At 48.3% G+C, this 24,705-nt stretch overlaps 2 protein-coding genes across 8 annotated transcripts in view; one reads left to right on the top strand and one right to left on the bottom strand.

Annotated features, from left to right (window-relative positions):
- The window catches only part of SLC25A16 (solute carrier family 25 member 16), a 37,049-nt gene extending 32,755 nt beyond the window's left edge, over positions 1 to 4,294 (bottom strand). The window contains exons 1-3 of one of the 3 annotated variants that reach the window (XM_069753429.1): positions 4,165 to 4,294; positions 773 to 914; positions 114 to 206 (exon numbers count right to left, since the gene is read on the bottom strand). In XM_069753429.1, coding sequence (XP_069609530.1) covers positions 114 to 206; positions 773 to 866 — 187 coding nt within the window. In that variant the 5' untranslated portion in view covers positions 867 to 914; positions 4,165 to 4,294. Of the gene's footprint in view, positions 1 to 113; positions 207 to 772; positions 915 to 1,735; positions 1,835 to 4,164 lie in introns of those variants that run through there. The other 2 variants (XM_069753431.1, XM_069753430.1) reach the window with 2 other exon arrangements.
- Positions 4,295 to 4,429: 135 nt separating this feature from the next.
- The window catches only part of BLOC1S2 (biogenesis of lysosomal organelles complex 1 subunit 2), a 46,432-nt gene continuing 26,156 nt past the window's right edge, over positions 4,430 to 24,705 (top strand). The window contains exons 1-3 of one of the 5 annotated variants that reach the window (XM_069753432.1): positions 4,495 to 4,556; positions 6,897 to 7,198; positions 18,949 to 19,072. In XM_069753432.1, the coding sequence (XP_069609533.1) occupies positions 6,974 to 7,198; positions 18,949 to 19,072 (349 nt within the window). In that variant the 5' untranslated portion in view covers positions 4,495 to 4,556; positions 6,897 to 6,973. Of the gene's footprint in view, positions 4,811 to 6,896; positions 7,199 to 18,948; positions 19,073 to 24,705 lie in introns of those variants that run through there. The other 4 variants (XM_069753434.1, XM_069753436.1, XM_069753435.1 and 1 more) reach the window with 4 other exon arrangements.

Here is a 24,705-nt window from a genome sequence, read left to right as displayed (position 1 = left end):
GTATAGCATTTCTCTGGGATAAACCAGCCGTACGTTCTGTAAATTATTATTTTTCCTTTAAAATCACCAAAAAATAGTGAAAACCGCTGAATCCATTATGAAGCTTTTCTTACCCAAGTGTCTGTAATGGACATTTTGTGCCTGCAATAAAATCTTGATCCTGTCCAGAGGTGCAATGGTTGTTTTTGCACAGCAGCTTGCAACACCTATGTAAAAATGATCACAGGGTATATTACCATTATGTTATGCAACATTTATAGACCAAACGTTTACTAAAATGCTGCAAAGGGCAACAATATGGACGACACATTAGCGCCACCAGCAATAATTATATGCTGGGGTCACAAAAATGATCTAATGGTAGGTTATAACCTGTATTAGGCTAGATTAAAATGGTCCACAAACAATGCATATCCCACAAAAGTGCATGTGCAAAACCTCTTATAGTGTAAAGTGCATGTGCAAATGTAGTGATAACACTGAAAAACACCAATAAGTGCATGATAAATTGAAGAGTACAATAATTAGTAGGGGACTATTCTCTTCCTAATAGATGTTTTATACATAGACTTATAAGTTAACAGATCCAGGAAAAGGTCGAAGGGATTAATCTCATCCTATTATCCCCTATGATGGACCCTTCCTGACAGCAGGGGTTGGCACTCTCAAAATAGTACGACAGTGGCGCCCTCACTCCCAAGTCGTCTGTCCCTATAAGTAAAATTCCTAAAAACAAAGGTATTTATTTTTAGGATAAGAGAGAGCAGTTTACCTCCTGCCACAAAAGACCGAAGCCAATAGAAATCTTTGTATCCGGGGTTCTGCAGCCGGCCTTTAGATGGCGTGATAGCTGCCTCAGAAGTCATTATGATCAATAATGCATGATTCCTACATAGAAAATATATAAAAGAATACTGGGAGGAAAGGGAGAAAAGAATTGTAAGATATTTACATTGCAAAATTAAAACTTTTCATATTCAATAATCAAGATTAAGATAAAAAAAAAAAAAATATTTTTACTTGTTTTACTCCTTGTATATAAAATGTACAAACATTACAAAGTTATGAAAGAATGAACATATTAACTCCATCAACAGTTACAAATTATCGCCACATGTTCAATACAAACTCCTGAATAAAAAGGAACCACATGAGGCTACGTTCAGACGATGCATTTATGGTCTGTGTGGAGGCGGCACAGGAGACCAATGCTAATCTATGGGCCAGTGTATTCAGCTGACTTGCCTCAGACTCTCGGGTCTGCACGGAGCCACTCACATCTGCATTTTGTGGACGTACCGGGTCCGATCCATTCAGTGGCTCATGTGAACGTAACCTAACACAGCCATAAAGAACAACATATACACTGATCAGCCAGAACAATAAAACTACTGACAGATGAAGTGAATAACATGGATTGTTATGTTACCATGGATATAATTAGAAGAAAGGGAACAGTCAGTTCTTGACATTCGTGTGTTGGAAGCAGAAAACATGAACAAGCGTAAGGACCTCAGTGACTTTTTCAAGGACTAAATTGTAATGACTAGGTCAAAGTGTCTCAAAAATGGTAGGCGTTTTGGGGAGTTCCTGGTATGCACTGGATAGTATCTACCAAGAGTGGTCCAAGGAAGGAAAACGGTAAGCTGAGGGCAGAGTCATGGGTGTCAAAAACACATGGATGAGCATCAGAAGCAAGGCTAGCTCCTATGCTCAGGTCCTACAGATCACCTACTATTACAAATTGTTCCTTCGCATAGGTGATAGCTTGTTGATCGGTGGGTGTCTGACGGCTGGGACCTGCACCGATCAGCAGAACGGGGCACTTTTATACCTGTAGAAGATGAAGAAACCGCATCTTGGTGTTCGCCTCAGTAGGCATATAAGCCCTAAAATGATGCACAACACAGCGCACATTGAAACCAGCGGCAACATTATCGTCTATGGTCCTATCGGCGCATGTGTCCAAATCCCATTTTGTGTTGGATTTGGACGCAAGCCCGTATGGGGCCACTGAACGGGTGCCAAAATGTAATGTGAGAGCTCCCTTAGAATGGAGTGTAAGTAAGATGGCCGCTCCATTCATACCCTGTGGGGCTGCTGGATACAGAAGAGTGCAGCGCTCGGCAGTCCCACAGGGAATGAATGGAGCAGTTGTTGCACACGACCACTGCCACACCATTCTAACGGGGATAATAGTGCTGTGTTCTGCTCATCAGTGCAGGTCACAAAAGATATACTGTATATCCCCAAAGTCATATTTAATGCTGGCCCTGATACACAGCACTACAGAAGAAGGTGCCCATGCTGTCTCTGTTCACCACTGCAGACGCACCGGGCAAGAGATCTCTGTCATCAGTTTAGGATTAGTCAGGGATAAGTGACCTTCTCCAGCACTGGTCTCTCTCAGTACACATCACAAAACGTTGCAAACAAAGCAAAGAGAGAATGAAGCGAAGTTGTCTGATCACAGAACTGGTAATGCCCTGTACATAACAAGGTTAGTCAGGCAAAGTCACGAGAAAACCAGCTCCACCATCCACAGCAGAAGCCGCGCGCGCCACCATCCACAGCAGAAGCCGCGCGCGCCACCATCCACAGCAGAAGGCGCGTGCGCCAGCGCCACCATCGACAGCAGAAGGCGCGTGCGCCAGCGCCACCATCCACAGCAGAAGCTGCGCGCGCCAGCGCCACCATCCACAGCAGAAGCCGTGCGCGCCAGCGCCACCATCCACAGAAGCCGTGCGCGCCAGCGCCACCATCCACAGCAGAAGTCGTGCGTGCCAGCGCCACCATCCATAGCAGAAGCTGCGCGCGCCAGCGCCACCATCCACAGCAGAAGCCGCGCGCGCCAGCATCCACAGCAGAAGCCGCGCGCGCCAGCGCCACCATTCACAGCAGAAGCCGTGCGCGCCAGCGCCACCATCCACAGCAGAAGCCGCGCACGCCAGCGCCACCATCCACAGCAGAAGTCGTGCGTGCCAGCGCCACCATCCACAGCAGAAGCTGCGCGCGCGCCAGCACCCACAGCAGAAGCCACGCGCGCGCCAGTGCCACCATCCACAGCAGAGGCCACACACAGGAGCTACACCATCCACAGCAGAAGCCGTGCACGCCAGCGCTACCATCCACAGCAGAAGTCGTGCGTGCCAGCGCCACCATCCACAGCAGAAGCTGCGCGTGCGCCAGCACCCACAGCAGAAGCCACGCGCCAGCGCCACCATCCACAGCGGAAGCCGCGCGCGCACCAGCGCCACCATCCACAGCGGAAGCCGCGCGCGCCAGTGCCACCATCCACAGCAGAAGTCGTGCGTGCCAGCGCCACCATCCACAGCAGAAGCTGCGCGCGCGCCAGCACCCACAGCAGAAGCCGCGCGCCAGCGCCACCATCCACAGCGGAAGCCGCGCACGCACCAGCGCCACCATCCACAGCAGAAGCCGCGCGCGCCAGTGCCACCATCCACAGCAGAGGCCACACACAGGAGCTACACCATCCACAGCAGAAGCCACAGTTATAGAAGCCAGTATCCAGGAACAAGACACAGAGATCAAAGCAACAACCAGATGGAAATACAGTGGAATAAAGGCGAGTGAACCCAACATGTGAACAAATGCCAACATTTAAGGGGATGTTCCCACGGTCAGAAAATGCTGCGGGTTGGACGATGCGTACAGATGTTACAGCATAGTGGATGGGATTTCTTGAAATCCCATGCCCATTATGCATGCAGGGACACCCGGGGAGACAGACATGTGGTGCGTCTTTCCAGACTGCAGCATGTCTATTTATCTTGCGGAGATGCTCAGTCGCCACAAGATAAATATCACCGTACCCTGTATTGGGCACGGCGATGGCGTACAGTCCAATGAACACATGTGGATTCACCTGCGTTCAATAGCTGGCAGTGCTTTGGATGAGGCAGACATGTGCTGCCGATTACTGACTGTGGGGACGTAGCCTAATTCTACCAAATAATGAAGGTCACAGGTGACACAACAGCCCCGTGCAGGGGTCACACAGGGGTCGTGTGCAGGGTACTGCTGTAGGATGTCAGAACCCCAGGACAGGGGCGCTATAAGGTCCTGCACATTGCACGGTGGCACCAGGTGTGGGCACACACTGACTACACTTCCCAGACACAGGCAGCACTGCACGGGTCTTACCAGCAGGTGAGGACTCAGGAAGTGACCTCACACCTCGGGCACCGCACAGGCTCTGTATTGGGTAAGATCCGCTCCAGCTGCCCCCATGCTGCGCTCCATTACCTCGGCCGGCAGCTCCCAGCTGTAGTGTGACTGTTCTCTGACCAATGAGACGAGTTATCCACAACGTGTGCGCAGCCGCAGTACACTGGCAGAGTTCAGGAATAACTCCAGCAGACATCTTTTTGGAGCCTGAATATTGCGGCTTATAATGAAAGCGAGCGCAGCCAAAATGGCGCTGGAGCGCGGACACAGAGCCAGACCAGAGCCTGCTCCCTCACATCCGAAGACGTAAGACGCGAGTCTGTGTGCGTGACGGGATGTAAACACGGAAGTAACGCTGCTCCCGCTAGGTGAGAGTGATGTGTGAGTGATGTATGAGTGATGTGTGAGTGATGTGCGGCCGCCGCCACGTACTGACCGTGTGTGCTGCGCCCTGTGAGGGGCCGTCTCAGGCAGTGTGCTGGCCGGAGATATATGCTTATGAGCCCGGGTGGCGACCATTTCTATTGTACATGGCTGTGTCTCTCCAGCGACCTCCTGGAGATAATGACGCCGTAGTGCGGACAGGAGTGACCTGCATCCTCCATCAGGGTGGGTGCACACGGTCAGTAAACACTGCGTATATCTGCAGCATCCAGATGTTACAGCATGGTGGATTAGATTTCTAGAAACCCCGTGTCCACTGTGCGTCCAGAGATGCCGGCGGCTCACGTGTGGAGACTGACATGTGGCTCGTCTCTCCAGACCGCAGCATGTCTATTTATCTTGTGGCGACGCTCACCTGTCACCTGTATAATGTATGGGACAAGGTGATTCCGCACGGTTCAGTAGCCGGCAGCGGACGTGTGCTGCATCCAAAGCGCTGCTGATTACTAAACGTCTGCACATACCCTTAAAGGGGAGCTCATACATGCGGAAATGGAAAGTCTAGTTTCGGGCAGTAATTCATAAAAATAGAACATTTATTTGAACATAAATGAATACATGAAGCATTTTGCTTGGGGCAGGAAACATGGTGACCCGTTTCGAACACTGTCTTGGTTCTTCCTCAATGCCTGGGCCTTGGGGAAGACTGCAGACAGCATTCGAAACACGTCGCCATGTTGTTTCCTGCTCTAAGCAAAATGCTGTGACTTTCATGTATGTTCTGTTTGTCGTCATTACTGCCAGGAGCTGGATTTTCCTCTGCTTCTCCACGTTTGGTCAGAGCGTTACTCCGTACATACTGTATATGGTGCGCTGACAAACTCCCTTCCTTCCTGTGCTCATACATGACATTGCCAGGTGCACAGATCCTGTAGAGAGACATACTATGGCTCCACTGCCCACAGATGTAACCTTCACACCAAGTCTGCACGGCGCCATCAAAGCTCGCGCCACGTTGCCCCATAATGAAAGTGAACTGGTTGTGTTGCAACTGACAAACCTGTACTATTGCAGCACGCGGGCCTTAGATCTCTGGTGGGTCCAGTCATCTGCAGGCTGCTGCTCGGCCACATCCACTTTTATTATAGAGCATTGTGCTGTGAGGTCTCTCCCTGATGGGTGAAGGTAACGTCTCAGGATAGACATTGGTGGCACATTGTAAGGAAAAGCAATCATTTCTTATAGGGGTTTTCCCACAAACAAAAGTATATTTTAATCAATAGATCTTGGAATAATAATTTCCACAATTGGTGTTTAAATAAAATGTTCCTGTGCTGAGATAATCTTATAAATGTGCCCCTGCTGTGTACTGTGTAATGGCTGTGTCTGATCATACCACAGCTCCTGGGGAGCTTCACATTTATCTCCGCACAGGAACATTTTATATGAACATATCCAATTGTGACATTATTTATTATTATTCCAAGAACTATTGATTAAAATATTGATTGAAATTAACTATGTTTGTGGGAAAACACCTTTATGGGACGTTCAACTGATCCCAGGGCTACAAGATATTAAAATGGTTACTTTTCTTTGGTAAGTCTAATGGCGGCCCTCTGTGCTGGATCCTCATCTCTTGGCCAGAATGGAGAGACGTTACAGAATGTCGCTCACCCTGGAAGACGTGTCCTGTATCATGCAGACGACTTTTTAATGTGTCACTTTTACTCTGTGGTATTACTTGAATGAAGATCGAACATTGGCAACCAATGGCCGGGCAATGGCTGCACATTTGTTAAACAGAGTCCTGGCAATTGGTCATCGCGGAGGTGGACATTCAGCCACACGTGCTCTCATTGTTAGGCCACGTTCACATTTTCTGCACTTGGTCAGTATTTTACATCAGTATTTGTAAGTCAAAACCACGAGTGGAACAATCAGAGGAAAAGTATAATAGAAACACGTCACCACTTCTGCATTTTTGAGCCTCTCCTGGTTTTGGCTTACAAATACTGAGGTAAAATATTGATCAAATACTGAGTACAGTGGGAAAAAAGGTATTAAATCAGCCACCGATTGTGCAAGTTCTCCCAGTTAAAAAGATAAGAGAGGCCTGTAATTGACATCATAGGTAGACCACAACTATGAGAGTCAAAATGAGAAAACAAATCCAGAAAATCACCTTGTCTGATTTGGCAAGATTTATTTTGCAAATTATGGTGGAAAATAAGTATTTGGTCACCTAAAAACGTAAGATTTCTGACTCACACCTGTAACTACTTCTTTAAGATGCTCCTCTGTCCTCCACTCATTACCTGTAGTATTGGCACCTGTTTGAACTTATCAGCATAAAAGACACCTGTCCACAACCTCAAACAGCCACACTCCGAACTCCACTATGGGGAAGATAAAAGAGCTGTCGAAGGACACCAGAAACAAAATTGTAGCCCTGCACCAGGCTGGGAAGACTGAATCTGCAATAGGCAAGCAGCTTGGTGTGATGAAATCAACTGTGGGAGCAATAATAAGAAAATGGAAGACATACAAGACCACTGATAATCTCCCTCGATCTGGGGCTCCACGCAAGATTTCACCCCGTGGGGTCAGAATAATCACAAGAACGGTGAGCAAAAATCCCTGAAGCACACGGGGGGACCTTGACATGCTGCGGTCTGGAGATATGTGCCACATGTCTGTCTCCACAGGTGATCTGCAGGCCTCTGTGGACGCATAGTGGGTATGAGATTTCTTGAAATCCCACTATGCTGTATCATCTGGCACTGCAGGTTGGACACTGCACAAGTACGCAGCGTCCAACCCGCAGCGTTTACTGATTGTGTGCACATATCCTTAGTTGTTTCTGGTCAACTCTTTAAAGAGTATGTCCTCGACTTTGAAAAATAAAAAGCAATGTGCGTAAACAGTAACTCCGCCTGATGGAAACATTGGGCATAGTTTACCAAATTAGCTGTAAACTTAATATAAGCTATTGTAGTCCTGCCAAATAATGGACGTGTAACAGACCAGTCATCAAATTGACAAGAACGAGAAAACCAAGACGATCACCTAGTCTAAGTAAAATATAAAGTTTTATTGAATATCAAAAATAGATAAAATACAAGTGGACACAAAAGGAAAGGATGGGGACACAGTACAGGCAATATAACACACAAGGGGCATAGGAAACAGTGGATCAATAGTGGTGGTTAGATATCATAACAAAATCTACAATCCTGTATAAAAAAACACAGTGCCGTCATTGACCTGATCAGTATCAACCTAGGTCCTAGTGTCTAGACCATGTAGTCAAAAAAATGTGCATAACACAAGGAAAGCAAAACTACTGACAATGCAGCAAAAAAGGTAGTTGTTTCTGGTCAATGCTTTAAAGCAGGGGTGGGCAATTAATTTTGCCATGGGGCCGCATGAGAAAGTGGGATGGTTTTAGAGGGCCGAACTAATATAATTACCGTATTTTTCGGACCATAAGGCGCACCCCAAATTTGGGGTGAAAATTGCAGAAAAAAAGATTTTTTATAAGATGGGGGTCCGTCTTATTGTCCGAATTTACAGTATCTTACGGTAAGATTCTTACCTGATGGCTGGCGGTGGCAGAGCAGGGTCACAGGAGGCATGGTGTCGGCAGAGGTGGGGTGATGCGGTGTGGCGTGCACCTGAGCAGGGTCTCTTCCTGCTTAGGCGGGCGACGCCACGGCCTGGTGTCCATGGGGGGGTTGCAGCAGTGGTGGTGCGGTGGCAGAGGTGCGGTATGGCGTGCGCAGGGTCCCTTCCACCGGTGAGGTGACGCAGCGGCCAGGAATGCGATGTGTGCACCAAAGCCGGGTTGAATATCGGTGGCGGTGGCCATCTTCCCGAGGCCGCGCGTGCCCAGATGGAGTGCTCTGCTTCACGGGGCTTCAGGAAAATGGCCGCGGGAGGCCGCGCAGATGGAGATCGCGGCGGCCATTTTCCTGAAGCCGAGATCTAAATCTGCAATCTCGGCTTCAGGAAAATGGCCGCCGCGATCTCCATCTGCGCACGCGCGGCCTCCCGCGGCCATTTTCCTGAAGCCACGTGAAGCAGAGCACTCCATCTGCGCACGCATGGCCTCGGGAAGATGGCCGCCGCCGCCACCGATGAATAGGTAATCAACCCGGCTCTGCTCCTCCTCAGAAAACAGCTGGCCGAGCGGTGCCGAGGGCGGCTGTCAGAAGTGCGGCCCGTGGGCCGCATCTTGCCCAGGTCTGCTTTAAAGGGTATGCCCAGGACTTTGATCAATAAAAAGTAATGTGCCTAAGCCCAAACAAGCAGGTAGTTGCTGCCTACCTGCCTGTTGTACCCGATGTCGTTTGTTGCCGACACAGAGCGCTGACAGACATCACCTGCCGGCAATTCTAATGCTTTAACAGCTTCTTTTCCATTCTTCTCTGTTGACATGGTGAGACTGCCAATGTAATGCTGATTGACAATAGATTAGCTGCCTAACTGGACAGATTAGCTGTCAGACAGAATGATGTCAAAGAACATCGTCGGCACAACAGGCAGGTAGGTAGCAACTACAGTTAAGGTACCGTCACACTAGACGATATCGCTAGCGATCCGTGACGTTGCAGCGTCCTCGCTAGCGATATCGTCCAGTGTGACAGGCAGCAGCGATCAGGCCCCTGCTGTGCTGTCGCTGGTCGGGGAAGAAAGTCCAGAACTTTATTTCTTCGCTGGACTCCCCGCAGACATCGCTGGATCGGCGTGTGTGACACCGATTCAGCGATGTCTTCACTGGTAACCAGGGTAAACATCGGGTAACTAAGCGCAGGGCCGCGCTTAGTAACCCGATGTTTACCCTGGTTACCATCGTAAAAAAACAAACAGTACATACTTACATTCAGCTGTCTGTCCCTTGCCGTCTATTTCCTGCACTGACTGCTGGCCGCAAAGTGAAAGTGAAAGCACAGCACAGCGGTGAGTCACACAGCGGTGACTCACCGCTGTGGCTGTGCTCTGCTTTCACTTTGCGGCCAGCAGTCAGTGCAGCAAACAGACGGCAAGGGACAGACAGCTGAATGTAAGTATGTAGTGTTTGTTTTTTTATGATGGTAACCAGGGTAAACATCGGGTTACTAAGCGCGGCCCTGCGCTTAGTTACCCGATGTTTACCCTGGTTACCGGGGACCTCGGGATCGTTGGTCGCTGGAGAGCGGTCTGTGTGACAGCTCTCCAGCGACCAAACAGCGACCGCTGCAGCGATCCGGATCGTTGTCGGTATCGCTGCAGCGTCGCTAAGTGTGACGGTACCTTTAGGGCCAGAAATATTTGGACAGTGACACAATTTTCGCGAGTTGGGCTCTGCATGCCACCACATTGGATTTGAAATGAAACCTCTACAACAGAATTCAAGTGCAGATTGTAACGTTTAATTTGAAGGGTTGAACAAAAATATCTGATAGAAAATGTAGGAATTGTACACATTTCTTTACAAACACTCCACATTTTAGGAGGTCAAAAGTAATTGGACAAATAAACATAACCCAAACAAAATATTTTTATTTTCAATATTTTGTTGCAAATCCTTTGGAGGCAATCACTGCCTTAAGTCTGGAACCCATGGACATCACCAAACGCTGGGTTTCCTCCTTCTTAATGTTTTGCCAGGCCTTTACAGCCGCAGCCTTCAGGTCTTGCTTGTTTGTGGGTCTTTCCGTCTTAAGTCTGGATTTGAGCAAGTGAAATGCATGCTCAATTGGGTTTAGATCTGGAGATTGACTTGGCCATTGCAGAATGTGCCACTTTTTGGCACTCATGAACTCCTGGGTAGCTTTGGCTGTATGCTTGGGGTCATTGTCCATCTGTACTATGAAGCGCCGTCCAATCAACTTTGCAGCATTTGGCTGAATCTGGGCTGAAAGTATATCCCGGTACACTTCAGAATTCATCCGGCTACTCTTGTCTGCTCTTATGTCATCAATAAACACAAGTGACCCAGTGCCATTGAAAGCCATGCATGCCTATGCCATCACGTTGCCTCCACCATGTTTTACAGAGGATGTGGTGTGCCTTGGATCATGTGCCGTTCCCTTTCTTCTCCAAACTTTTTTCTTCCCATCATTCTGGTACAGGTTGATCTTTGTCTCATCTGTCCATAGAATACTTTTCCAGAACTGAGCTGGCTTCTTGAGGTGTTTTTCTGCAAATTTAACTCTGGCCTGTCTATTTTTGGTATTGATGAATGGTTTGCATCTAGATGTGAACCCTTTGTATTTACTGTCATGGAGTCTTCTCTTTACTGTTGACTTAGAGACAGATACACCTACTTCACTGAGAGTGTTCTGGACTTCAGTTGATGTTGTGAACGGGTTCTTCTTCACCAAATTAAGTATGCGGCGATCATCCACCACTGTTGTCATCCGTGGACGCCCAGGCCTTTTTGAGTTCCCAAGCTCACCAGTCAATTCCTTTTTTCTCAGAATGTACCCAACTGTTGATTTTGCTACTCCAAGCATGTCTGCTATCTCTCTGATGGATTTTTTCTTTTTTTTTCAGCCTCAGGATGTTCTGCTTCACCTCAATTGAGAGTTCCTTTGACCGCATGTTGTCTGCTCACAGCAACAGCTTCCAAATGCAAAACCACACACCTGGAATCCACCCCTGACCTTTTAACTACTTCATTGATTACAGGTTAACGAGGGAGACGCCTTCAGAGTTAATTGCAGCCCTTAGAGTCCATTGTCCAATTACTTTTGGTCCCTTGAAAAAGAGGACGCTATGCATTACAGAGCTATGATTCCTAAACCCTTTCTCCGATTTGGATGTGGAAACTATCATATTGCAGCTGGGAGTGTGCACTTTCAGCCCATATTATATATATAATTGTATTTCTGAACATGTTTTTGTAAACAGCTAAAATAACAAAACTTGTGTCACTGTCCAAATATTTCTGGCCCTAACTGTACCTGCCTGTTAGTGCTTAGGCACTTTTTTTTTAATACAAAGTCCCGGATTACCCCTTTTAAGCATAACTCCAGCTTTTTTTTTTATTTTACTTCTGGAGTGATGCCACTAATTTAACCCCTTAATCCCATATGACGTACTATCCCGTCAAGATGACCTGGGACTTAATTCCCAGGGACAGGATAGTACGTCATAGCGATCGGCCGCACTCACGGGGGGAGCGCGGACGGGTGTCAGCTATCACAGCTGACATCCGGCACTATGTGCTAGGAGCGGACACGGACAGCTCCTGGCACATTAACCCCCAAAACACTGCGATCAAACATGATCGCAGCGTTCCGGGGGCATAGGGAAGCATCGCGCAGGGAGGGGGCTCCCTGCGAGCTTCCCTGAGACCCTCGGTACAAGGCGATGTGCTCACCTTGTACCGAGCGTCTCCTCCCTGCAGGCCGCGGATCCAAAATGGCCGGGGGGCTGCATCTGGGTCCTGCAGGGAGGTGGCTTACCAGCGCCTGCTCAGAGCAAGCGCTGGTAAGCCAGGAGCAGTGTACGTCAGATCGCTGATCTGACACAGTGCATTGCAAAGTGTTAGATCAGCGACCTGACCTTAAAACATGATGCCCCCCCTGGGGCAATGTTATAAACTAAAAAAAAAAAAATATTTAGATGCGTAAAAAAAATTCCTAAATAAAGAAAAAAAAAATATTGTTCCCATAAATGCATTCTTAAAAAAAAAAACAATAAAAGAACACATTTAGTATCGCCGCGTCGGTAACAACCCGACCTATAAAACTGTCCCGCTAGTTAACCCCTTCAGTGGACACCGTAAAAAAAAAAGAGGCAAAAAACAACGCTTTATTATCATTGCCGAACAAAAAGTGGAATAACACGCGATCAAAAAGACGGATATAAACAACCATGATAACGCTGAAAACGTCATCTTGTCCACAAAAAACAAGCTGCCATACAGCATCATCAGCGAAAAAATAAGTTACAGTCCTCAGAATAAAGCGATGTAAAAATAATTATTTTTTATATAAAATAGTTTTTATTGTATAAAAGCACCAAAACATAAAAAAATGATATAAATGAGGTATCGCTGTAAACGTACTGACCTGAAGAATAAAACTGCTTTATCCGTTTTACCAAACGCGGAACGGTATAAACGCCTCCCCCCAAAAGAAATTCATGAATAGCCAGTTTTTGGTCATTCTGCCTTACAAAAATCAAAATAAAAAGCGATCAAAAAATGTCACGTGCCCGAAAATGTTACCAATAAAAACGTCAACTTGTCCCGCAAAGAACAAGACCTCACATGACTCGGTGGACCAAAATATGGAAAAATTAGGCCATGTTCACACAGTGCGTTTTTTTTCTGCGGAACCGCAGCGTTTTTGCCGCTGCGGTTCCGCAGCTGTTTTCCATGCAGGGTACAGTGTACTGTACCCTATGGAAAACAGGAACCACTGTGCACATGATGCGGGAATCGGGAAAAAAAGCCGCGCTGAATAGCCGCGGTAAAAAAGAAGTACCATGTCACTTCTTTTTTCGGAGCCGCAGCGGTTCTGCACCCATTGACCTCCATTGTGAGGTCAAACCCGCAGTAAAACCCGCAGATGAAAAAAATATCTGCGGGTTTTACTGCGGTTTGTGGTGCCGAACCGCTGCAGCAGGAAGTGCGGGGAAGCGGGCGGAAGTGCGTGGGCGGAGTGTGGCTGCCCCCCCCCGTGCTCCGATCCCGCCCCCCCGTGCTCCAATCCCACCGCCCCGTGCTCCGATGCCCCCCCCCAGTGCTCCGATGCCCCCCCCCCCCCGTGCCCTAATCTCCCCCCCTTATACTTACCCGGTGTCCGTCCGGCCGTCTTCTCCCTGGGCGCCGCCATCTTGGGACGGCAGATTCGTTCCAAAGTGCATTTTGATCACTGAGATAGGTTATATCTCAGTGATCTAAATAAAAAAAAATAGTAAATGACCCCCCCCCCCCTTTGTCACCCCCATAGGTAGGGACAATAAAAAAAAATTAAGAATTTTTTTTTTTCCACTAAGGTTAGAATAGGGGTAGGGTTAGGGTATTTTCAGCCATTTTAACTGCATCAAAAAAAGGATCAAAAAAAGGATAAAAAAAGGACAAAAAAAGGACCTGCGTTTTCTGCCAAGAGCTGCAGTTTTTTAAAAAACAGTCCTGAAAAAAAAAGGATGGAAATCAGGAACGTGTGAACATACCCTTATAGCTCTCAAAATGTGGTAACGCAAATAAATATTTTTTGCAATAAAAAGCGTCTTTTTGTGTGTGACAGCTGCCAATCATAAAAATCCGCTTAAAAACCCGCTATAAAAGTAAATCAAACCCCCCTTCATCACCCCCTTAGTTAGGGAAAAATAATTTTTTTTTTTATTTATTTCCATTTTTCCTTAGGGTTGGGACTAGGGTTAGGGTTTGGATTACATTTATGGTTGGGATTAGGGTTAGAGGTGTGTCAGGGTTAGGGGTGTGGTTAGGGTTGGGGTTAGGGGTGTGGTTGGGATTAGGGGTGTGTTTGGGTTAGGGTTACAGTTAGAATTGGGGGTTTCCACTGTTTAGGCACTTCAGGGGCTCTCCAAACGCGACATGGTGTCCGATCTCAATTCCAGCCAATTCTGCGTTGAAAAAGTAAAACAGTGCTCCTTCCCTTTCCGAGCTCTCCCGTGTGCCCAAACAGGGGTTTACCCCAACATATGGGGTATCAGCATACTCAGGACAAATTGGACAACAACTTCTGGGGTCCAATTTCTCTTGTTACCCTTGGGAAAATTAAAATTGTGGGGGCTAAAAAACATTTTTGTGGGAAAAAAATGACTTTTTATTTTCACGGCTCTGCGTTATAAACTGTAGTGAAATACTTGGGGGTTCAAAGTTCTCACAACATATCTAGATAAGTTCCTTGGGGGGTCTAGTTTCCAATATGGGAGGGGTTTCTACTGTTTGGGTACATCAGGGGCTCTGCAAATGCAACGTGACGCCTGCAGACCAATCCATCTATGTCTGCGTTCCAAATGGCGCTCCTTCCCTTCCGAGCTCTGCCATGCGCCCAAACGGTGGTTACCCCCCACATATGGGATATCAGCGTACTCAGGACAAATTGCACAACAACTTTTGGGGTCCAATTTCTCCTGTTACCCTTGGGAAAATACAAAACTGGGGGCTAAAGAATAATTTTTGTGGAAAATTTAAATAGAATTTTTATCTGCTCCTTCCCTTCCGAGCTCTGCCATGCGCCCAAACAGTGGTTTAACCCCCACATATGGGGTATCAGCGTACTCAGGACAAATTGCACAACAACGTTTGGCGTAGAATTTCTTCTGGTAACCTTGGGAAAATAAAAAATTGGGGCGAGAAGTTCATTTTTGTGAAAAAATATTATTTTTTATTTTTACGGCTCTACATTATAAACTTCTGTGAAGCACTTCGGTCAAAGTGCTCACCACACATCTAGATAAGTTCCTTAAGGGGTCTACTTTCCAAAATGGTGTCACTTGTGGGGGGTTTCAATGTTTAGGCACATTAGTGGCTCTCCAAACGCAACATGGCGTCCCATCTCAATTCCAGCCAATTTTGCATTGAAAAGTCAAATGGCGCTCCTTCTCTTCCGAGCTCTGCCATGCTCCCAAACAGTGGTTTACCCCCACATATGGGGTATCTGGGTACTCAGGACAAATTGTACAACTTTTGGGGTCCGTTTTCTCCTGTTACCCTTGGTAAAATAAAACAAATTGGAGCTGAAGGGTTAATAATCTTCTTGAATGTTGTTTTGAGTACCTTGAGGGGTGCAGTTTTTAGATTGGTGTCACACTTGGTTATTTTCTATCATATAGACCCCTCAAAATGACTTCAAATGTGATGTGGTTAACCACACAAAAAAGACCTACAGTTAAGTAGTCAAAAAGAAGCGAACCATTTCATAAAATAATCAAATATTTATTAAAGATCATTTAAAAAATAACAAGCAAAAAACATGATCATAGAGACATTCAACAGGTGGGGCTCCGGACAGTACGAAAAAAATGCTTAATCAAAGATGGTAATTATACAGCTCCGCTAAAATATTGGATAATTACCCCATATTATAGTACATATTTTAATCCATCAAATAGGGATAATATATAAAGAGCAATTCCACATATATAGGATTAGCCTAGAGCTGAAAAAAGGCCACGCTGGCATATGTCGATCTAGACCAGCCTAATACTATTTAACATAGGTGAAGACAATTATAGCAGTATATCTAAATAACACATCACCATCCATGAGCCTAAAAAGAACCCATAGACTGCAGTGGAATTGGCACACCGTAACTATTCAATTGCACATAACCACCATTTTATTACCTGTCTGCTCAAGAAAGACAATGTCAGCGTGGATGCCGAAAACAACTGCCACGGAGACCCTCCTCACCCCAACGCACGTTTTGCCCTGGCTTCTTCCGGGGGCGTGTCTGGGGAAGGAGGGTAGGCCCTATTTACGTGACTACAGTCCAATTGGAGTAAAGTGTATGTACGTCAGAGATGATGCCGCCGTGGCGGCCGGAATAGACGGCGCATGCGAAGTGCTCCATGCCCCGTGTTGAAAAATTACTTCCGGATTAGCGCTCGATGGAGCGCACGCTGACAGCGTGTGCACCATTATAACGGCGCTCCTATAATGGTGCACACGCTGTCGCCTCTATGGGAGGTGGAGCCGCATATTCATTACTGTAATGAGCGGTACCATGTGACCGCTCAGTACAGGAAGAAGCTGCCGGCGCCAGGGACCTGCAGGGACCGTGCCTGGAGTAGGTGAGTATTATTAGACAGCTCCTGCTCCCCCTCCCCTGCCGACCCCTGGGTATGACTCGAGTATAAGCCGAGAGGGGGACTTTCAGCCCAAAAAAGTGGTCTGAAAATCTCGGCTTATACTCGAGTATATACGGTAAGTATTTTGTGTGATATATCTCTGTGATTTAGGCTGTGTGCATTCGCTGCAGATTTTTCATGTTTTTTTCGCTATTAAAACGCGAAAAAAAGCATACATTATGCATCCCATCATTTAGAATGCATTCCGCAATTTTTGTGCACATGATGCGTTTTTTCTGAAAAAAAAAACACATTGCGGTAAAAAGCACAGCAAGTTCATTAATTTTGCGGATTTTTTGCTGATTTCCCACTATATTATTGCATTGGGAACCTCCGGAAAAATCCGCCAAAAAAAATGCGGTAAAACGCGAGAAAAACGCATGCTAATTACCTGTTTCCACGCGGTCTCCACACATGAAATGCCCCGTGGCACATTTAATCTCCCAACCCCGAGGCGCGTTTGGCTAAATGCTTCATGGGGCATTTCATGTGTGGAGACAGCGTGGACACAGGTAATATGTACCAGGCACAGGGTATTGACTTTACATTGTGGTACAAGATATGTTTCATTATAGACACGATTGCAGCTTTAGCATGTGCCATTAGAAGGCTTTATTGTGATTTTACTGCTGCACGTGCATTTTATGAATGTAGATTATGCTTTTCTGCAAATGCATTGTTGTATCAGGTTATGTTATCTGAGCGATATCAACGCAGCTATAAATCTTTTTGATGTTCCTTCCTGTGATCTGCATAAGCAAAATAGTATATTGGACAACGTCTATATTGATGTCTGCAGATTGATACAGGATATAAGTCTGTACTCTGACATGTGTTCCTGTGTATTAACGCAGATTGCTCCAGTTTAAACCTCCTTATGTACATGTGTTCTATGGTTTGAGGCACCTGATTTTTAATGTTTTTGTATGTATGTTTTTATATTGCTTGAAATAAAATAAAAAAATTATTTTATTATTTCTCATTTTTTGATCTATACGTAGCTTACCACTACGAGATCAGTATGTTTATATATGTTCTTAAGTGTAGCTCACCTCGCTCTGGAGGAAAGTGAGCATGGGTAATGTACTTATGATTCATTAACAGGCATTCACCTCTCAATGAATCTGGAGCATCTAACTCCAGCACGCCTCCACTTTAAGACTGACAAATTTTTTTTTTCTTTTTTAGTTAATGGGGCAGAGTGTGGGAGGAAATGCTCCAAATTTTCCTCAAAGACTCTGCATGCACATACCTTCATATGGCTTTAGTATTTCAAATTTTTTTTATCCTTTTTATCTTTGCATATGTAGCTCAATCACATGGCAATTGCCATTGTGTGCCTCCATTTTAAATATTGGCGTTTTGCAGTCTATTGGCCATATTTGCAGTGCGTATGTGATTTTTAGTATTCTGATATGTAATATGGTTTTTTGCCTTAATGGGGTTTTCTCGCAAATAACATTTAATAATACAGGTATGTACATGTATGTATAGGGCACTCCTGGGCCATCACATCCAATCCATCGTGACTTTGCCCTGATGGCACTGCTCATCTACAGATGCAGCTAAGCCCTCCATGAAAGATGTGATTACAGGGTACAGTCACCTGAACCCTTAGGGTACCGTCACACTATAACATTTCGATCGCTACGACGGTACGATTCGTGACGTTCCAGCGATATCGTTACGATATCGCTGTGTCTGACATGCAGCAGCGATCAGGGATCCTGCTGAGAATCGTACGTCGTAGCAGATCGTTTAGAACTTTCTTTCATCGCTGGATCTCCCGCTGTCATCGCTGGATCGGTGTGTGTGACACCGATCTAGCGATGCGATCCAGCGATGCGTTCGCTTGTAACCAGGGTAAACATCGGGTAACTAAGCGCAGGACCGCGCTTAGTAACCCGATGTTTACCCTGGTTACAAGCGTTAAACTAAAAAAAAAAAACAGCACATACTTACATTCTGGTGTCCGTCAGGTCCCTTGCCGTCTGCTTCCCGCACTGTGACTGCCGGCCGTAAAGTGAAAGCAGAGCACAGCGGCTGTGCTTTCACTTTCACTTTACGGCCGGCAGTCACTGAGTGCGGGAACCAGACTGCAAGGGACGTGACGGACACCAGATGTAAGTATGTGCTGTTTGTTTTTTTTTAGTTTAACGCTTGTAACCAGGGTAAACATCGGGTAACTAAGCGCGGTCCTGCGCTTAGTTACCCGATGTTTACCCTGGTTACCCAGGGACCTCGGCATCGTTGGTCGCTGGAGAGCTGTCTGTGTGACAGCTCCCCAGCGACCACACTACGATTTACCTACGATCACGGCCAGGTCATATCGCTGGTCGTGATCGTAGGTAAATCGTATAGTGTGACGGTACCCTTAGATGTGATGTGGCCCCAAAATTTTCAGTCTTAGCAGAGTTTGTAAATGTAATTTTTTTTCTAGAAAGAGGCACATTCTGATAAAAGAACAGAAACCCCCCAAAATGTGACCCAACCTTTATTCTGTGTTTCAGAAATGATTTTGCTTTTCTCATATTACTGATCATTATTTTTTTTGCACAGAAAATTGTTGTTCACCGGGACTCGTCCGGAGCAGTTATCAGTATGGCAGAACAAGAGGGAGCAGAGAAGGTCTCCTCAGATGAGCCATCACTAGCACCTTCTGCATCGCAGCCAACGTCACAAGGTGAAGTACAGGCATTATGTTGTATTAGTTTCTTTAAAGTGTAAACTATTGTGGACCTAGTTTGGATAAGTTGTGAGTGAATCTGCACACATGCCTTGCAGTGCACAAGTTTTAGGCAGGTGTGAAAAAGAAATGGCTCTCAGTAAGAATGCTTTCAAAAATAGAAGTTTCTCTATTGCCTCTCATTGGGGGACACAGGAACCATGGGTGTATGCTGCTTCCACTAGGAGGCTGACACTATGTACAAAAAAAGTTAGCTCCTTCTCTGCAGTGTACACCCCACCGACTGGCATTATACTCTTCAGTTTAGCTTAGTGTCAGTAGGAGGTGGACACGGGTCTTTTATTAGACCCCTATCTACCTCAATGTGCGTTGTTTTCTTTTAGGTTTTCTGGAGGGATACAGGGTGAACAGTTACACCTGTAGTCCCACAATGCGGACTATGAGTACAGCGTGTACTGCCACCCCGTATCCTCATAGATCCCTCAGCAGGACCATGATCCTCCTAGCACACAAGCGTGATTAGAAGTTCGGTCCTAGCTCCGTCCCCCACCCACTCGCCCACCAGAGCCTGTTGGTTGGAGGAGACGAGGACGTCATCACAGCTCCCTGGACGTCTCATTCCCCTCAGGTTAGTAACTGCATGGGATGTTTAGGTGAGTATTTTCCCCTCCCATTCCCAGATCACTCGCAGTGTGGGGGAGAAGAGTTTTTCCTTTGGAAATTCGATTTTTACCTTTATTTTTTAGGGTTCCCAGGGGCAGCCACATGGGCAGAATCGCATCGCGCGGTGGCCTTTCAGGCAGCCGCGCTTTCTCCTAGCTGCGCCGTTTCTTTCCATGGAAGGCCGGCTAGGGACGCTCCCTCTTCGGCGGCTGCGGTGCTCTCCCTGCAGCCGCATTGCTCGGCGGCCGTAATGTCTTTTTACAGCGCGTCGGCCTGGTAGGCTGCCGCGCAGCTTCTCCCTGCAGCCGCACTGCTCGGCGGCCGCGGTACGTCCTTTGTCTGCGCGGTAGCCTTGGCAGGCTGCCGCGCTGCTTAGTCCCTGCGGCGCACTGCTCCGGTGCCGCGGTTCTCCTCTCGGCAGCGCCGGCCTCTAATTTAGGTCCCGGCTTCAGCCGGGGCCTACTTCCGGCGCCGGAACTACGCCACTTCCGATTTGCTCGGGCGGGCTTTTCTCCCGCCCGACAACCTTCTCCGCCCACCAGCGCCATCTTGGTGCTCATGGGTGCTCAGCAGACTCCGCCCTCCCCACTTCGCTGGCGCCACACATCGCTGCTCCACCACCTTGCAGAGCGTGCAGTCTGGCGTTTTTCCTGCGGTTCCTCTTGTTGAATTGCGGCAGGAGCTCATATCGCCTCCCGGTCTAAAGACTTCCCCGGAGGTCCACCCGCAAGCCGGACAACTTCCTCCACCTGGATTCCTTTCTTCGTCTGCCGTGACTAGCTCTGCACTGCAGACTGACACTCCCCTCTGCCCCCCTGTCCCCTAACCCTCTGGCATTTTCTTCAGGGTCCCGTCAAAATGTCTACCTCTAAGGGAGGCCGCTCTCGTCCTCCTACTTCTTCCTCTTCTGCCTTAGTCAAGTACTTTGCATGTTCGTCTTGTAATTGCAAACTTCCCTCAGGTCAGTCCTCTCCACTCTGTCAGGCCTGCAGCAACTCGATTGTTCCCACCGCCCAGGATCCCCCGGCCGATCCGCCCGAGAGTGATACTCCCATCCTAGGCTGGACTTCCTCTGTGTCACAATCGGTGGCCGATCTAACACGGGTGTTTCAAACTCTGGTGTCCGTGCTGGATCGATTACCCCTGCAGACTCCCGCAGTAATCAGCAGGTCGCAGGAGCCTCCGTCCGAGCCCTCCATCATAAGCCGCAATAGGTCCAGACAGGAACGATGGTCTGAGTCCTCTTCCCGCTCCATCTCGCCACACAGTCCTTCTCTGCGGGCGGCCTCCTCCCGGTCCTCCTCTTCTGAGTCAGGCGAGGCGTTCTCTGATGCGCCTTTGGAGGATATTTCGGAGCTGGATATTAACCAAATCGCTAGCATGAGGGATATGGTTCAGAACCTCATTGGAGCAATAAATCAGACCTGTGGCATCAAGGATTCCTCTACGGAACCCGCAGATCAGGCGGTTTCATTTAGACGGTCTAAACCACCTTCCACATTTTTCACTCCGCATCCTGAATTCGAGGAGATCATGACCAGAGAAAGAGAGAACCCTACCGGACGTTTTCAGAGGGGAAAGCGCCTTGGCGTTTTATATCCTTTTTCTCCAGATCTTACCGCACATTGGACTGTCTCTCCCTCGGTGGATCCTCCAGTCTCTAGGCTATCCACCAACACTGTCCTCCCACTGTCCGGCGGAGCATCTCTAAAGGATTCTAACGATGGGGTTATAGAATCTTTTGCAAAATCAGCCTTTGAAGCGGCTTCAGCTACTCTATGCCCGGCTTTTGCTTCCACTTGGGTTTCAAAATCCATTTCCAAATGGGCCAAACAGCTTCGTCGGGGCATCCTTGACGGGGCTCCACCCGGACAGCTGGCGGAGCTTGCCGATCAGATCTCTCATGCGAGCGAATACCTGGTCTCCGCCTCCCTGGACGCCGCGTCTTGTGCGACTCAGGGGTCCAGCAATGCTGTTGCCATCCGTCGGATCGTTTGGCTCAAGGCCTGGCAGGCGGATTTGTCTTTTAAAAAGTCCCTTACCAGCCAGCCTTTTCAGGGTTCACGACTTTTTGGTCCTAAGCTAGACCAAATCATTAAGGACGCCACCGGGGGCACAAGTTTTCTTTTTCCCCAGTCCAAACCTCATCGCCCTCCTCTTAGACGGCAATTTTGGTCCTTTCGGCCTTTTCGTCGCTTTGCGGCGTCCAACTCCTCTTACCAACAGCAAGAGAGGCCACAAGCATGTCAAGAGAAGAAGTCGGTATCCTTTAGACCCACTCCTTCCTGGCGTCCCCGCTACTCCCAGGGTAGATCTTCCAGGACCGGAAGATCCACATACGCATGACTCGCGACAAGACCCCAGTCCTCTACCCAGGCTGGGCGGCCGTCTCCTCTTCTTCAGGGATGTCTGGATCTCCTTAGTAGAGGACGCGTGGGTCAGGGAAGTTGTATCCTCGGGATACAAAATAGTTTGTTTCACGACCTCGGGATCGTTTCTTCTAATCCCGACCTCCAAGAGACCCCGCTCTAATTCCGGGTTTCTTCGCAGCCAACGCATCTCTCCTCAAAGCCGGGGTGATTGTTCCCGTCCCAGAAAAAGAACGGTTCACAGGTTTCTATTCAAACCTTTTTGTGGTGCCGAAAAAAGATGGCAAGGTCTGACCCATTCTGGATCTCAAATTGCTGAACAGAAGAGTTCGTCTGAAGCACTTCAGGATGGAATCCATTCGTTCAGTAATTGCTTCCATGGAGGCTCAGAAATTTGTGTTCCACAGATATTCAGGATGCCTACCTCCATGTTCCGATATTCCCGGGACATCACAGATTCCTGCGCTTTGCGGTGCTCCAGGAACACTTTCAGTTCATCACCTTGCCGTTCGGTCTTGCAACTGCTCCCAGGGTTTTCTGGAAGATCATGACGGCGCTGATGGCCATCTTGAGGGTCAGAGGCCTGGTTCTGTTTCCATATCTCGATGACATCCTCATCAAGGCTCCGTTCTTATCTCAGGCTCACGAAAGTCTGTCCATCGTTCTCGACACCCTAGCCCGCTTCGGGTGGCTGGTCAACCGGAAGAAGTCCTGCCTCCTTCTCAGCGCATCGTCTTTCTGGGCATGCTCTTCGACACTCGTCAGACCAAGGTCTTCCTTCCCGAAGACAAGAGAGCCATCCTTCGTCGGGACATACGCTTTCTCCAAGGAACTCGGCCTACCTCCTTCCGATCGGCCATGAAGGTTCTGGGGAGGATGGTAGCAACATTGGAAGCGATTCCCTTCACCCAGTTTCATTCGCGACCTCTTCAGCAAGCCATTCTGTCTCAGTGGGACAGGTCTGTCTTCTCCCTGGATCGTCCGATCCGACTCTCTCTCCGGGTCAAACGGTCTCTCAACTGGTGGCTGACATCACCTCTCATCTCCAAGGGCAGGTCCTTCCTCCCCAGTTCACTGGCAAGTGGTGACGACTGACGCCAGCCTGCTCGGCTGGGGTGCGGCGTTTCGCCACCTGACTGTTCAGGGGTGTTGGTCGGCGCAGGAGTCAACGCTGCCGATCAATGCCCTCGAGATTCGGGCCATCTTTCTGTCCCTTCGTCACTGGGAAAGGATTCTCAGGGGCCTCCGAATCCAGACAGGCAACGCCACGGCTGTGGCTTATGTCAACCATCAGGGGGGAACTCTGAGCTCCTTGGCCCTTGCCTAGGTATCCAAGATCCTCCTCTGGGCAGAGGCAACGGTTCCGGTGATATCTGCGGTGCATATCCCCGGCGTGGACAATTGGGCCGCCGACTTCCTCAGCCGCGAGGGTCTCGTGGCAGGGGAATGGTCCTTGCATCAGGAGGTCTTCCATCAGATTTGCTTTCGATGGGGATTCCGGATGTGGACCTCACGGCATCCCGAATGAAAAGGAAGGTTCCTCGGTTCGTCTTCAGATCGCACGACCCTCTCGCAGTGGGCGTCGATGCTCTGGCCATTCCTTGGTTGCAGTTTGCGCTCCCCTATCTGTTCCCACCCCTTCCATTGCTTCCCAAGCTGTTGAAAAAGATCAAGGCGGAAGTGGTGCCGGTTATTCTCATCGCCCCGGATTGGCCCAGGAGATCTTGGTTTGCGGAGATCGTCAACCTTCTCGCTGACGTCCCCTGGCACCTTCCAGACAGACCTGATCTGCTGTCTCAGGGCCCGATCTGCCACCCGAATTCTTGATCACTCAGATTAATGGCGTGGCTGTTCAGACCGCAGTTCTAAGAGTGTCCGGCCTTTCTGACCGGGTGATTCGCACTATGATCCAAGCTAGGAAGCCTTCGTTTTCCAGGATCTACCATCGTACCTGGAAGTCTTACTTCCGTTGGTGCGAGTCCAACAGTGTTTCACCCATGTCCTTTTCCCTGCCTTCCATTTTGGCCTTCCTGCAGGCAGGACTGGATTCGGGCCTTTCTCTTAGTTCCTTAAAGGGCCAGGTTTCTGCGCTTTCCATCCTTTTTCAGAAGAAGTTATCTTCGGCCACAGGTTAAAACCTTTCTTCAATGAGTAGCCCACGCCGTCCCTCCGTACAGGGCCCCGGTGGATTCATGGGATTTAAATCTTGTGCTGGATGTTCTGAGGGGTGCCCCCTTTGAGCCTCTCAGGGAGGTTTCCCTGTCACTTCTATCTTGGAAGGTGGCCTTTCTTGTGGCCATCACTTCTATCCGCTGCGTCTCCGAGTTGGCGGCCCTTTCTTGCCGAACTCCTTTCTTGGTCATCCACCAGGACAATGTGGTCCTCAGGCCTCCGCCTGCCTTCCTTCCTTCCTTCCTAATGTGGTTTCCACCTTCCATCTCAACGAGGACATCGTTCTACCTTACTTTTGTCCAGCTCCGACTCATCCTCTGGAGCGATCGTTGAACAAGCTGGACCTCGTCAGGGCAGTGGGGATCTACCTGGATAGAATGTCCGCTTTCCGGAAGACGGATTCTCTTTTCGTCATTCCTGATGGCA

Source organism: Ranitomeya imitator, chromosome 2, assembly GCF_032444005.1.
Source record: "Ranitomeya imitator isolate aRanImi1 chromosome 2, aRanImi1.pri, whole genome shotgun sequence".
NCBI lineage: Eukaryota > Metazoa > Chordata > Amphibia > Anura > Dendrobatidae > Ranitomeya > Ranitomeya imitator.
This window is presented reverse-complemented; position numbering and strand designations above follow the sequence as displayed.